The sequence below is a fragment of the Rhinolophus sinicus genome, linkage group LG12, assembly GCF_036562045.2.
Source record: "Rhinolophus sinicus isolate RSC01 linkage group LG12, ASM3656204v1, whole genome shotgun sequence".
Lineage (NCBI taxonomy): Eukaryota > Metazoa > Chordata > Mammalia > Chiroptera > Rhinolophidae > Rhinolophus > Rhinolophus sinicus.
The window spans coordinates 31,076,555-31,090,618 of NC_133761.1; the positions used below are offsets into that span (position 1 = coordinate 31,076,555).

Below are 14,064 nucleotides of genomic sequence, written 5' to 3' on the forward strand. Positions count from 1 at the left end.
AAATGCTGAAATTACCTTTCTGAATTTTCCCCCATTTTTTTATTGTGGTAAAATACACATAACATGAAGCTGACCATCTTAACTCTTTTTTCATAGATTTTCATTAAAAAATATAGCTAACATGCAGTATTATATTAGTTTCAGGTGTACGTTATAGTTATTAAACATTTATATACCTAAAGAAGTGAAGTGGTCACCATGATAAGTCCAACGACCATCTCATTATACCACCCTATCACAATATTATTGACTATATTCTCTATGCTGTACATTACATCCCCATGACTTATTTTTTTATACCTGGAAATTTGGACTTCTTATTCTCCTTCACCTCCTCCCTTTTTAACTTTTCAATTACAGTTTACTTTTAATATTATTTTATATTAATTTCAGATGTAAGTGCACTGGTTAGACATTTATATAATTTAGGAAGTGATCCCCCTGAGTAGTCTAGTACCCATCTTGCACTATACACAGTTATTACAATATTATTGAGTATACTCCCTATGCTTTACTTTACATGCCCATGACTATTTTGTAACTACTAACTTGTACTTCTTACTCCCTTCAGCTTTTTTACCTATCCCCACAGTCCCCCTCCCAATTGGTAGCCATCAAAATGTCCTCTGTATCCATAAGTTTGTTTCTGTTTTGTTTGTTTGTTTATTTTATTCTGTAGATTCCACACATAAGCGAAATCTCATTGCATCTGTCTTCCTCTGTCTGATATACTCCACTCAACACAAAACCCTTGAAATCCATCCATGCCATTGCAGATGATGGCAAGAACCCATTCCCTTCCATGGCTGAGCACTATTCCACTGTCTATATGTACCACCTCCTCTTTGTCCATTCATCCATTGATGGACACGCAGGTTGCCTCCAAATCTTGGCCATTGTAAACAATGCTACAATGAATATATGGATGTACATGTCCCCTCAAAGTAGTGTTTTGGGTTTCTTCAGATAAATACCAGAAGTGGAATTATTGGGTCCTTCTTTGTCTCTTGTTATAGCCTTTGTTTCAAAGTCTTTATTATCTGGTGTAGCAATACTTACACCATAAGTATTTCTACACCAGGTTTTTTGTTGTTTCCATCTTCATGAAATAATTTTTCCATCCCTTTCCATTTACATTTAAAATAATAGTTGGTAAATATGTAGTTATTGCCATTTTATTTTTCATATTTTTCATCTTGTTTTTTCTCCTTCTACTTAAAGAAGTTCCTCTAACATTCCTTGTAATACTGGATTGGTGATCAACTCCTTTAGCTTTTTCTTGTCTGGGAAGCTCTTTATCTGGCCATAGATTTTAAATAATAGCCTTCCTGGGTAGAGTTCTCTTGGTGTAGGTCTTTGTTTTACATCACTTTGAATATTTCTTGCCAATTCCTTCTGGACTGTAAACTTTCTGTTGAGAAATCAGCAGCTGACAATCTCATCGGAGCTTCCTTATAAGTTACTAGTTGCCTTTTACTTGCTATTTTTAGGAATCTTTCTTCTTTAACCTTTGCCATTTTAATTATGATATGTCTTGGTGTGGGCCTTTTTGGGTTCATATTATTTGGGACTCTCTGTGCTTCCTGGGCTTGTATGTTCATTTCCTTCACCGGGTTAGGAAGTTTTCAGTCATTATTTCTTTGGATAGGTTCTTAATCCTTTGTCCTCTCCCTTCTCCTTCTGGTCCCCCTATGATGCAAGTGTTGTTACACTTGATGTTTTCCCAGAGGTCTCTTAAACTATTCTCATTGAAAAAAAAATTCTTTTTGCTGTTCCAATTGGGTGTTTTCTGCTACTTTTCTTCCAAATTGCTGATTCAATCTTCTGCTTCATCTAATCTGCTGGTGATTCCTCCATTTCAGTTATTGTATTTTTCATTTCTGACTGGTTCTTTTCCATGATTTTCTATGTCCCTATTTATGCTTGCTATCTCTTTGTTGAAGTTCTCTTTATATTCTTGAGCAGTCTTATAACCATTGTTTTGAACACTGTATTTGGTAGGTTGCTTGCCTCCGTTTTATTTAGTTCTTTTTCTAGTTTTCTCCTGTTCCTTCATTTGGGATGTATTTTTTTCTTTCCTCATTTTGGCTGCCTCTCTGTGTTTGTTTCTATGTATTAGGTATATCTGCTTCACCTCCCAGTGTTGGCCGAGTGGTCTTATGTAGTAGGTGCCCTGAGGTGCCCAGTTGCACAGTTTCTTTGGTCGTCTGCACCAGGTGCTCAACCCTTGTGTGGGTTTTGTGTGCCCTCCTATTATAGTTGAGACTTGATAGCTATTGTCACATCAGTTGGTGGGATTGACCCTCAGGTTGACTGACTGTGAGGTTTCACCACATTTACAGCTTACAGGCTGCTGTTTGTGGCCTTACCCCATGGAGCAGGATTTGCCCCAGTGGGTCTGGTGCCTGTTGAGACAGACCACCCTTTGGGTGTGCCACTTGTAGGGCTAATTGGGTGGTGCTCTGCTGTGGTCTGAAGCTAACCTGCAAGTATGTTCATTCTGGGGCCTCTTGGGAGGAGCTCTGGTACAGGCACAGGTCAGCCTTGCCTGTGACTGGCTTAGGACTACTTGGTAGGAACTACCAAGCGATCCATAGTTGGTCGCTGCCTGTGCTAAACCTTTAGGCACATGGCAGAGACCATGCTGTGAACCAAAGATGGCTGCCACCAGTGCTGGGTCAGGCATAGCTTTGCAAAAAGCCAGGACACTCTGAGACCTGCTGCCACCTGCCAGCTCCTGTAAGGTTTAGCCACTGATAAAGCCTCTTGGAGTATATAAGTTGGGTGAAGTGGGGTCTGAAGAAATCACCAGGGTGGAGTGAGTGGAGCTCACCAGACCAATTCAAATTCAGATTTGGCCATGGGCATGGGGGGAGGGCTCAACACAGGAAAGATGATGCCCACCTACTGGCTGCATGGGAGAAGGACCACACAGGGAAAAATGGTAACTGTCCCTCCAATTCTCTCTCTGAAGCCACACAACTCAGTCTCTCACTGTATGTCTCTGATGTCCCCTAGTCACTATTCCTCTGCTGGAGCCCAGGGTGAGAGGCTACAAGCAAATGAGTCTGTGCACCAGCCCTTTATGAGGATGTCTGGGTTTCCCACAGCCTTCCCTCTCACCCTGATGGCTGGAATCCCCACTGTTTTTCACAGCCAGATGTTGTGGGGGCTCCTCTTCCTGCCATCAGTACTCTGGACTGGGGAGCCCGGTGTGGGCCTGGGGTCCTTTGCTCCTCTTGGGTGGGGATGTCCATGGGCAAGATATCCCAATTCTCAACAACCACATAGAAATTTGGGGCTAACCCGTACCACATCTCTACCCCTCCTGCAAGTCTTGACGTGGCTTCTTCTTTATATTGTTAGTTATAAAACTTATGTTCAGCTAGACTTCAGATGGTTTTTCAGATTGATTGTTCTGTAATTTAGTTGTAACTTTAACGTGTTTATATGGGGAGGCAAGCACAGTGTTTATCTACTTCACCATCTCGGATATGTCCATCTTAATTTTTTTAACTGTAAAGTTTAGAGGTACTAAATACATTAATAATGTTGTATAATCATCATCACCATCTATCACCAGAACTGTTTCCATCCTGTAAAATGGAAGTTCTATACCCATTAAACAATAATAATCCATTTCCTTCTCTCCACAGCCCTGACAACCACTACTTTACTTTCTCCTTATGATTTTGACTAGTCTAAGTAACTTGTGTAATGGAATCATACATTTTTTGTCTTTTTGTGACTGTCTTATTTCACTTGCATAATGTTCTCAGTGTTCATCCATATTGTAGCATATTTCAGAATTCCCTTCCTTTTTAAGGCTGAATAGTAGATTGTTGTATGTATATACCACCAATTTCATATTTCTTCATGATTTAGTCTTGGTAGACTGTATGTCTAGGAATTTATCAATTTGTGTATAATTGTTCATAGTAATCTCTTATGATCCTTTGTATTTCTGTGGTATCAGTTGTATCTTCCCTTTCATTTCTGATTTTATTTGAGTCCTCTCTCTTTTATCCTTGTTGATTTAGATAAAGGTTTGTGCACTTTGTTTATTTTTCCAAAAACCAGCTTTTAATTTCATTGATATTTTCTATTGTCTTTTTAGTCTCTATTTCATGTATTTGTGCTCTGCCCTTTGTTATTAATCTCCTACTACTAATTTTGGGATTTGTTTTTATTTTTCTAGTTTCCTGAGGTGTAAGTTAGGTTGCTTATTTGAGATTTTTTGTTTGTTTATTTCTTGAAGTAGGCATTTATCACTGTGAACTTCCCTCTTAGAACTGCTTTTGCTGCATCCCATACATTTTGGTATGTTGCATTACCATTTTTATTTCTCTGAAAATACTTTTTTGAATTCTATTTTGATTTCTTCTTTGACCCATTGGTGGTTCAGTAGCATGTTGTTTGATCTCCACATATTTGTGAATTTTCCAGTTTTCTTTTAATTGACTTCTAGTTTCATACTGTTGTGGTTAGACAAGATGGTTGGTCTAATTAAAATCTTTTAAAATATATTAAGACTTGCTTTGTGACCTAACATATGAGCTATCCTAGAAAATGTGCCATGTAGACTAGAGAAGAATGTATATTCTGTTGCTTTTGAAAGAATGTTCTGTAAATGTCTATTAAATCTATCTGCTCCAACATGTCATTTAAGGCCTCTATTTCCTTACTGATTTTCTGTCTGGATGATCTATTTATTGATAAAAATGGGATATGAAAGTTCCTTACTATTATTGTATTGTTTTCTATTTCTCCCTTTAGATATGTTAATATTTACTTTATATATTTAGATGCTTCTATATCAGGTGCATAAATATTACAAATGTTATATCCTCTTGTTCGATTGACCCCTCTATCATTAAGCAATGACCTTCTTTGTCTCTTATTACAGTCTTTGTCTTAAAACCTACATTATTTGATACAAGTATAACTCCCCCAGGTTTCTTTTGGTTTCCATTTGTATGTAATATGTTTTTCACAGTCTATGTATGTTCTTACATCTGAAGTGAGTCTCTTGTAGGCTGCATATAGATGGGTCTTGTTTTTTTTTTTTCCATTCATTTATCTAGCCCATGTCTTTTGATTAGAGAATTCCATCCATTTACACTTAAAGTAACTGTTGATAGCTATGGACTTATTGCTATTTTATTAAATTTTTTCTTACTGTTTTGTAATTCCTTTGTTCCTTCCTTCTTGTCTTGCTCTCTACCTTTGTGATTTGATGATTTTCTGCTTTAGGGAAGGGTATTTTTAAGGCAGAGGAGACTTGAGCTTGTTGATATGCTTAGAATAGGATCTAGTAGAAAAGGAGAAGTTGAAGATACATGAGAAAGAAGAATCTCTGTATTTTCTAAAGAGAATACAGGGAAGGATTCAAGAACCAAGGCAATGACATTAACCTTGGACACGGGATATGACACTTCTTTCTGAAACAAGGCGGAAGGAAATCAGGATGGGTGTAGAGGAATATATTTTTTGATACATAATTTAAGAATGTTTTCAATTGCAAATGACAGAAAACTTGAATGGCAATTGCTTACACATATTGGGCTTATTTTTTTCTCACAGAACAAGAAATCTGAAGGTAGGCAACTGCCAGTAATGATTCACTGGATCAGAAGTATTAAGGCCTGAACCTTTGTAATGCTCTTGGCAATTCCTTCATAGTCAATGGTATTACAGTTCTTGACATCAGGCTTTCAAATCATAAAGGATGAAGGGCAATTTCCATTAGTACTCTACCTTTGATCAGGAAAGCAATCTTTCTAAGAAGCTCCCCAGCAAATTTCACTTTATATATTATTAGTCCCAACTATGCTACATGACTACCCCTCTGTGCAAAGGAGTCTTGAAAGTGAATATTTAGCTTTTCAGGCTCTCTGTGGTGCTGGTTATAGAAGCATGTCACTGGGAATGGGTGTTGAGTTAACTAATCAATCAATAGTATCTGCTACATGGAGAAGTAGTAATTGTAGCAAAAACTGAAGCATGCTTTACCTATATTTTATCTGAGAAACTGAAGCATGCTGTACATACATTTTGTTTGAGAAGAACCTGCAAAGTAATTTGCTCGTAGAATGGAATGGAGATAGATTTGGTGAGGTGGAACAGGTATGTTTTATGAAGCTGGAAATTAAGGTTTAGAATAATTGCAGTGGGTGTGGGTGAGGGAGCTGGATAAGAAAATATGAAAGGGATAAAATATATGGTGATGGAAGGAGAACTGACTCTGGGTGTTTAACACACAATGTGATATATAGATGCTGTATTACAGAACTGTATACCTGAAACCTATGTAACTTTGCTAACAATAGTCACCCCAATTAACTTTAATTAAAATAAATATATATAAAGGTAATGTCCAGTCATTAGTCTAACTTCAAAGTCTTCTATTATTTCACCTCAAACTACCACATATAAGTCTGTTTTCTGAGAATTAAATATAATATGAATTATATTCAGCATAATGTTTGGTATGTAGTATATGGTGTTCACTTAACTGTTAGTATCCTCTTGCCCTAAGCCTACCTTCATATATTGGTCATTATTCTCCCCATGTAAAGAACCCCTATAAACACACCACACACACACACACACACACACACACACACACACACTCACACTCACACTATATCTCCTAACCATTTTTTAGGGGGAAAAAAATCTCATTTCTTTAATTACTAGAATAGTTTGAAGGGATTTCTTATTCTTAAACTCCCATAATATTTATTATGCATCCCCATCATCTAGCATCTATAATATATTCTCAAATTCATTCAACCAGGAGGTATTTTGTTGAGAATTGTCTTTCTGTATGACTATACTTCATTCTCTCAACTACTTCTTGAGGCCTATAGCTGATGCTTTTTTTTTTTTTTTTTTTTTTTTCTGATTCTCTTACAATGCTAGGGATCACTCCTGAGATTTTGAGCCATGTATACCAAAAGTGCTCAAAATTTGTTTGTTGATCAATTAGTTCTCATCCCTATAATTTAGGTCAAGGTACATGTCTGACAGCAGCAAAGTTATTCGTTTAACATCTTTTACTGACATTTCTGAATGTCTGAAGCCACAGCTGGATAGAAGATATACTTATACAGAAGAACCTTTGGTAAGTATTTTGAGGACTGATTAATCTGATTCCTCATTTAACTGATCAATGTCCTTTGATTTTTAGAGAACTTTTATTGATTTACCCTAATTTTTTTTTCTAAACAACACATTTTATTTTTTTCCTTGCAAAATTATTTTACACAAAAATTTCCTCTGTGTTTCCTTTTATAGTACCATGTTGCTATATATTCCATTGATACTGTTTTTAAAAACAGCTGTGTTCTGGTTTTGGTATGAGGACACTTCAGACATAAAATAAGACCCTCTAGAATTTTTATTAAGTTTTTAACACTTGATAAAAAATAATATTTGATATTATATTTTAGAAGCTTAGAATTTTTGTAAAGCAGAGTGTTTCCATAGTGTGGCTATCTTGACAATGTGGATTTAGTACACCAGTTCTAGATGAGAATTTCACATTCCCTAAGGGTTACACTTCAGGTAATAACCTTGGTAGTTCTGATATAGTCTAAACACTTCGATATTTGTATGACTATTAACTTAATTCTAAGCAAACAGTTTTCCTTTTCTTCTAATTAGGATTTTTTTTCCTACCAAAATAATGATATTTTAGTTTTGGAATCATAAAAACATTAAATTCTCACTTCAGAATTTGTTTAGTAAAGGGATAAAGAGAAAGGCAGAGAGACACGATAACAGGGAGAGCAATAACCTTACTTAATTAAACCCTAAATTATTCATGTCACAGTTATCTTAAGATTACAAAGAAGTTTGAGTTCCACACAACAAATAGCAAAGAGTTCATGTGAATAGTAGATGCCTTTCTGTATTCTAGAGTTACTCTTGCTCTTGGAGAAATAACCAGCTTTCTGTGTTTCAAGGATGGTGTTAGGATTGCCAGCATTGCTGGCAGAGAAGCCCATAAATAGCAAAGTTTTATGAGAACTTATATTGTCATTTACACTCTAAAGGCCATGACCTGTATGCGCTAAGACTGTCCAAGAGGGACACCCCACCACCCCCAACTCTGCTGCAAAGACCGTTAATGAGCAGCATTGAGAGGCCTTGAAGATAGTTCTTTTTATAACTCTCTTGTAAATATTATAGCAGCACCTCAAGGCTAAAATAACAGTAAATATGTAGGAAAGAGGCCACCAACAGAGACTGGAAGACTCCTAAAATGGTGTCACTGTGCCTGAAACAAGAAAATAGTTGAGGTTGGGAAGTCATTTTAACGTTAAGTATGAAATCAGATTGGTTTATAATAGAATGAACTCTGCTGCTATAGTTGGCTCTAAAAATGAACCTTACGTGACAGTCAGATGCAAACATACTTCATTGTACATTTTGTACATTGAACATTGGTACAAAAATAAAATAGTCCAGTCGGGAAATGACAGCCTGTCAGAATTTATGAAACCCTGTTGAATAATGCCATAAAAAATTACAGTGTTTCTCGGTGGATAATGGACCTCTCTTTTGATATCTAGGTTAAAACCATGGCGGATGGTGCCTTGGGAGGATTTGACATGGAAAATTTGTTGCAATCTTTGTATGTAGAAAATAGAGCTGGATTCTTCTTTACTAAATTCTGTGAGCATTCAGGGAACAAGGTAGAAAATAATAATTTAAAATCTAATTTTGTACCTTTACTTCATTTTAAAATACAAGTGATTGAAATAATTCAATGCTCAAATAATTATATTTGATGTTAAAATTCCCATCGCTGGTAAGAAATTTCATAGTAAATATTTAGTAAAAGTTTAAACATCTTAATTATCATTTTCTTTGGTTCACTATCATGCTAAAATTAAAAAGAAAAGTAAAATACAGGTAAACAAGGATTGACTTGTACTATTGACAGTAGTTTATTTTCATATAACTTGTTTCAATGTAATATATATTCAATTCAGAGTTGATTTTATCAATCGTTTCATTTTTATTTTTAATAATTGTAACAATTACAAATTATAATGGGTAGTAGCAAACTTATTTACAGGTTTTTTTTAAAAATCACAGTCTTCATTTTGCTAAAATGAAAAGTATTTCTCTGGTTCAAATGAAGAGTAGTGTTTGGTATGATTTGCCCATATATATCAAAATACTTTTCATGCCAGAAATATGTAATTACATTAATTCTTAACTAGAACACTTATTTTAATGAACAATTATGTGAGAAACATACCTGCAAATATATATTGTTCTAGTGACAATACCAATAAATATTTTGTATGTTGCCAGTTTGTGATAGAAAATAAAAACATCTTAAATTGAACCTGATTTATGGTAACACCAAAGAGCTAAACAATGACTTATATTTGAAATTAGAGCTTTGTAGAGCTTTAATAATTGGGTGGTAATAATTTATGTACTTTTCCCATCTGCAGTTGTGGAGGAACTGTGTGTACTTTTGGTTTGACCTACAGGCTTATCATCAGCTTTTCTACCAAGAAACACTTCACCCTTTTAAAGTATGCAAGCAAGCCCAAGTAAGTAGTAAATAATGCTGTATCGCTGTGAAGCTCTGAGTACACAGAGAAATGAAAAGCTGTGTCCAGCCCCAAACAAGAGAAATCTGGGAGTGCAGGCCAAAAGGCAACAGTTAAATTGTTGCCATGGGATTACTTTATTTAAATACAGAATATTGTGTTATAATCTGATTTGTGGGTTCTTGGTTTTACCTATTTTATTTAGTTCGCTTTATTTTCTCTTTGCTGCCAATTACTTGTTGTTCCAATAAAAGACATCCCCTCTTTTTTTCCCCCCAATTTATTCCTTTTTGGTTTGGTTGTGAATGATTTAAAAGATAACCCTGAGAGAGGACTTGTAATAAATGATTGAAGTGATTGGGGGGAGAGGCACTTACCAAAGCTGTTCTCTGAGCTTCCTGCAGAAACAACTGTTAGATATATTTAAGCTGTTGACCTGTCTCAAGGGCAGGACAGAATGTTGACTGAGTCTGTGTGGTGTAGGCCCTGTGCTGTCGCCTGGGCTTCTGTGCTACGCATGATAGAAGACAGATACTCAGAGGTGGAGAAAAGACTATCTCAAGACCTCCCTGAAGCAAAATAGAGGAGGAAGAAGAAAAATAGAGGAGGACTGAGAGGGTGGCCAGCTTTTTGTTGGAGAAGGAAACAGAATAGAATTATGATTCAAGCTGACTTATCTTTTCAGTTTTTCATTCTTAGGCTGTTCTGCTCTTTTATGGAGAGAGGTCATCAAGCCCAGAAAACTGCTAATCACTTCTCTGTTGACCACTTAAGTGGTTCTTAAAATCTGAAATAACTCCATTCCAGAGGACCTCTCCCTGAACAATGCTGAGGAGTTTAGCCTTGTCATATTATTTATTACCTTGCTATAATCTTATTCAGGACATCAGAGAGTATTGCTGGATGTTTGTTGTTACTTCCACTACCCTGACTCTGGCATTAATAACTATGCTTTGTAAATCAGTTGACAGAGCTTTGTACTTTTTACCGTGAGAATAAGGACTTCAGCTCCTGCATGACCTAGATCTGGTTCCATGAACTCATGCAATTATATCTCTAATCTGCCAGCACCATTTTCTGAGACCACACAGTTGGCTCTTCTGCTTGTTAATCCTTTACGTATAATTCTCTATTTATCCCTCTCCTCCTAACCTATTGCCCCTGTCTGCAGAAGTACCATCTGTTATTTTTATTATGTTTTCACTACTACAAAGCGTACTCCTCCAAAAATCTTCAGCTGCTCAATTAAGTGGGTTTTTTGTTGTTGTTGTAATCACCATATTTCCATGTACTTGTAAAAGCAGAAATTGTGTTTGAGCTTGGTAGACTTATTAATTCTTAGTAATGGTATTATTCAACCAGCTATAAATGATTGTGAAGCAGAATATGTTCAAATTCTGGTCATTTTGAGTGAATTATTCTGTTTTGGGATTAAGGCCATTAGCTTTTTATTCTTTCCTAGGTTATCTTTCGGCGAGTCAAAGCAGGGTGGGTGGAGGGGAGCAATGGAACAATTTGCTTTTAGGTGAATAGGGGGAAATAAACTGAGCAAATCATGTGATTTTTTTTTCTTTTTTACTTGTTTGCCTTTTATATCTAAGGTTACTTTATTGCATTTTTTTGGTTAATGGAACAATTTTCTAAATTAGTTTCAGTTTTAATTATTAAAGGTTTCTGTGCCTCCTGATATAAGAATTGCCTCTAATACCATAATCCTATAGATTTATTTTACAGTATGAAATACCACTCATTTCTTTATAATAGAAACCCTATATGGCTTCCTTCAAGGGTACATTTACAATATAGATGTTTGGATTGATTATGCCAGTGGCAGAATATAATCAGCTGCCAATGTTTTAAAGTTGTTATGAACTTGATTTTATATTATTTTAATACATCTGACAAGCTATATAATAGGAGACAAGAGTTGATTCCAAAAGGCTTACATGCTTTTCTGTATTCCAGTAGGCAGATTACATACCTTGAAGTTTTATTACCTCAAGAAGTATTGCAGAAATATCTGCAGGCAAACTAGATGGGGGTGAGGGTCAGTGGAAATGACTGTGGTCTAGGAGTTTGAACTACAGTCCTGGGCACATCCTGAAGATTTTACTGCGTGACTTTCAGTTAGAAACCAACTGAAATGGTTTTGGCAAGGAGAAAGGGAATCACCACCATAGTGCAGAGATAACGGTCTTTGACTCTAGCAGCAACTTGCCAGGGGTCCATCTATTGCTGCTAAGATTTGGAACCTAGATTTCATCATAGGTAGTCCTGCTGCTTTTTTGACATTACATACGTGATTCAGTGACAGAGCACTGTAATAGAATGAAGCAGATCTGTGTACCACTCTCTTTTCAAGCAAACTGTAGAAAGAAATCTTTCAAACAAACTGTAGCCCAATTAAAACTATGCATTTTACCACTTTCCACAGCATATACACTGAGATTTTTAAAAATTTATAAACATGTGTGATGCATAAATATTATATATGTTTACACGTATGTATACACACATACAAACGTGTACAAAAATAAAAAATAAATAAATAGGAAGGAGAAAGAGAGAAAAAAACAGTAAAAATGAAAGCCTGGGAGAAAAAAGTGTAGAGAATATAGGAATTAATGAGTGAGAAAGTAGGTAAGAATGAAATAAGGAATAAGAAAATTGCTTCTAGGTAAATCCACAGCACTTTTACCACAAAATCCTATTTAATACAAAGATATTATAGCAGTGTGAGATTTTTGCTTCATTGAATTGAATATCAGGGTAACACATTGTTATTTTAATGTATCACCTAGATCAGAGACTATATGACGTAGAAAAAAAAAGTCATAAAATTTGGAGTTGAAAGACATGAATTTAAGTTACATTATGTTAGTTATTAACTGAGTAAACTTGGTCAAGTCAGTGAGTTTAATAAGCCTCAGTTTTATGTTTTGTAAATGTGGGTAGTAATAATGTTTTACATTTTATTTCCTTCCACTGGTTCGAAAATTACATATTCTATTTCTGTTTTCACCCTTATAATTTAAAAATGCATCCTGAAATTAAAGTGTACAATTAATCATTATCATTATCATTATCCTCCTCTCAAGCAAATCAAGATTTTAGAACACTAATTTTACCACACCTTGTCCATTTTACATGTTATTTTGTATGGCATTTTAAATCTTGTTTTATACCTGTCACGTAGTCATTATTATTATTATTTTTATAATGTCGATGCTGGTGTAGATTTAGTCACACACAAATTTCTTGCTTACCATTGCTTTTTGTATCACATTCCTTCCTTTGGATTTAATTTTTCAAGAATATCTTTTAGTAGGTTTTTCATTAGGATTTACTATTGGTAAAAATCTCTCAGGTTTTGTTTGTGAAAATATCTATTTTATTCTCTCATTGCTCATTTAGCTGAATATAGAATTCTAGGTTGATAATTTCTTTTCACAGGTATTATTCTAATGTCCCCTGGTTTCTATTGTTATTATTGCTCCTTTGAGAGTGGATGCTTTTTCTCATTGTTTGCTTTTATCACCTTCTCTTTAACTTTGATGTTCTATATTTCACTTCAATATGTTTACAACAATTATCTTTCTTGGGTCTAAGTTGCTTCTAGAAATCTGAGGAACCATGTTTTTCATCAATTTTAGAAAATCCTCAGTCATTATTTCTTTCAGACTTTCTACTTCTCTTTTCTGTATTCCGTCATTCTGGTTTCCTTATCTGATCAATGTTGGTATTTTTCAATCTATTCTATATTTCTTTTAATCTCTCAAGTTTTTCCATCTTTTATATCCGTGTTGTATGTTATAAATTGAAATAGGTCAACTTCCTTTTATCTGTTTTCCAGTTCATTCATATATTATTTCCTCAGCAAATTTCAATTTGCTATTTTTTTTAAATTAAAGTTTATTGGGGTGAAAATTGTTAGTAAAGTTACATAGATTTCAGCTGTACAATTCTGTAATACATCATCTATAAATCACATTGTGTGTTCACCACCCAGAGTCAGTTCTCCTTCCATCACCATGTATTTGATCTCCTTTACCTTCATCTACCACCTCCTCCCCCTTATCAATTTGCTATTTAACCCATCCATTGAGTTAAATAATTTTAAGAATTATGATGATTTTTTAAAATTAGACATTCTACTTGTGTTTTTCAAATATTCCTGGTGTTTTTTTATGTTTTATGTTTTCATGTTTATTTATTCTTTTATGTCTTTAAGCATTTAAAACATATAGTGTGTAGATGTGTTAGTTATCTGTTCCTGCATAACTTTGTGGCTTAAAACAACACACTTTTATTATCTAACAGTTTATATGGTTTATGAGTCTGGGCACAGCTTTGCTGGGTCTTCTGCAAGGCTGTAAATCAAGGTGTTGGCTAGGGCTGGTTTCTCATGTGGGGCTCAACTGGGGAAGGACCTACTTCAATGATCATGTGGTTGTTAGCAGCATTCAGTTCCTTACAGACCATTGGA

The 14,064-nt window shown here is 35.1% G+C and overlaps 1 protein-coding gene across 1 annotated transcript in view; it reads left to right on the plus strand.

Moving 5' to 3' along the window:
* Window positions 1-14,064, plus strand: part of RGS22 (regulator of G protein signaling 22) — a 173,260-nt gene that overhangs the window by 81,770 nt on the left and 77,426 nt on the right. Inside the window, exons 12-14 of the mRNA XM_074316672.1 lie at window positions 7,012-7,126; window positions 8,580-8,702; window positions 9,477-9,578. Coding sequence (XP_074172773.1) covers window positions 7,012-7,126; window positions 8,580-8,702; window positions 9,477-9,578 — 340 coding nt within the window. The remainder of the gene's footprint in view (window positions 1-7,011; window positions 7,127-8,579; window positions 8,703-9,476; window positions 9,579-14,064) is intronic.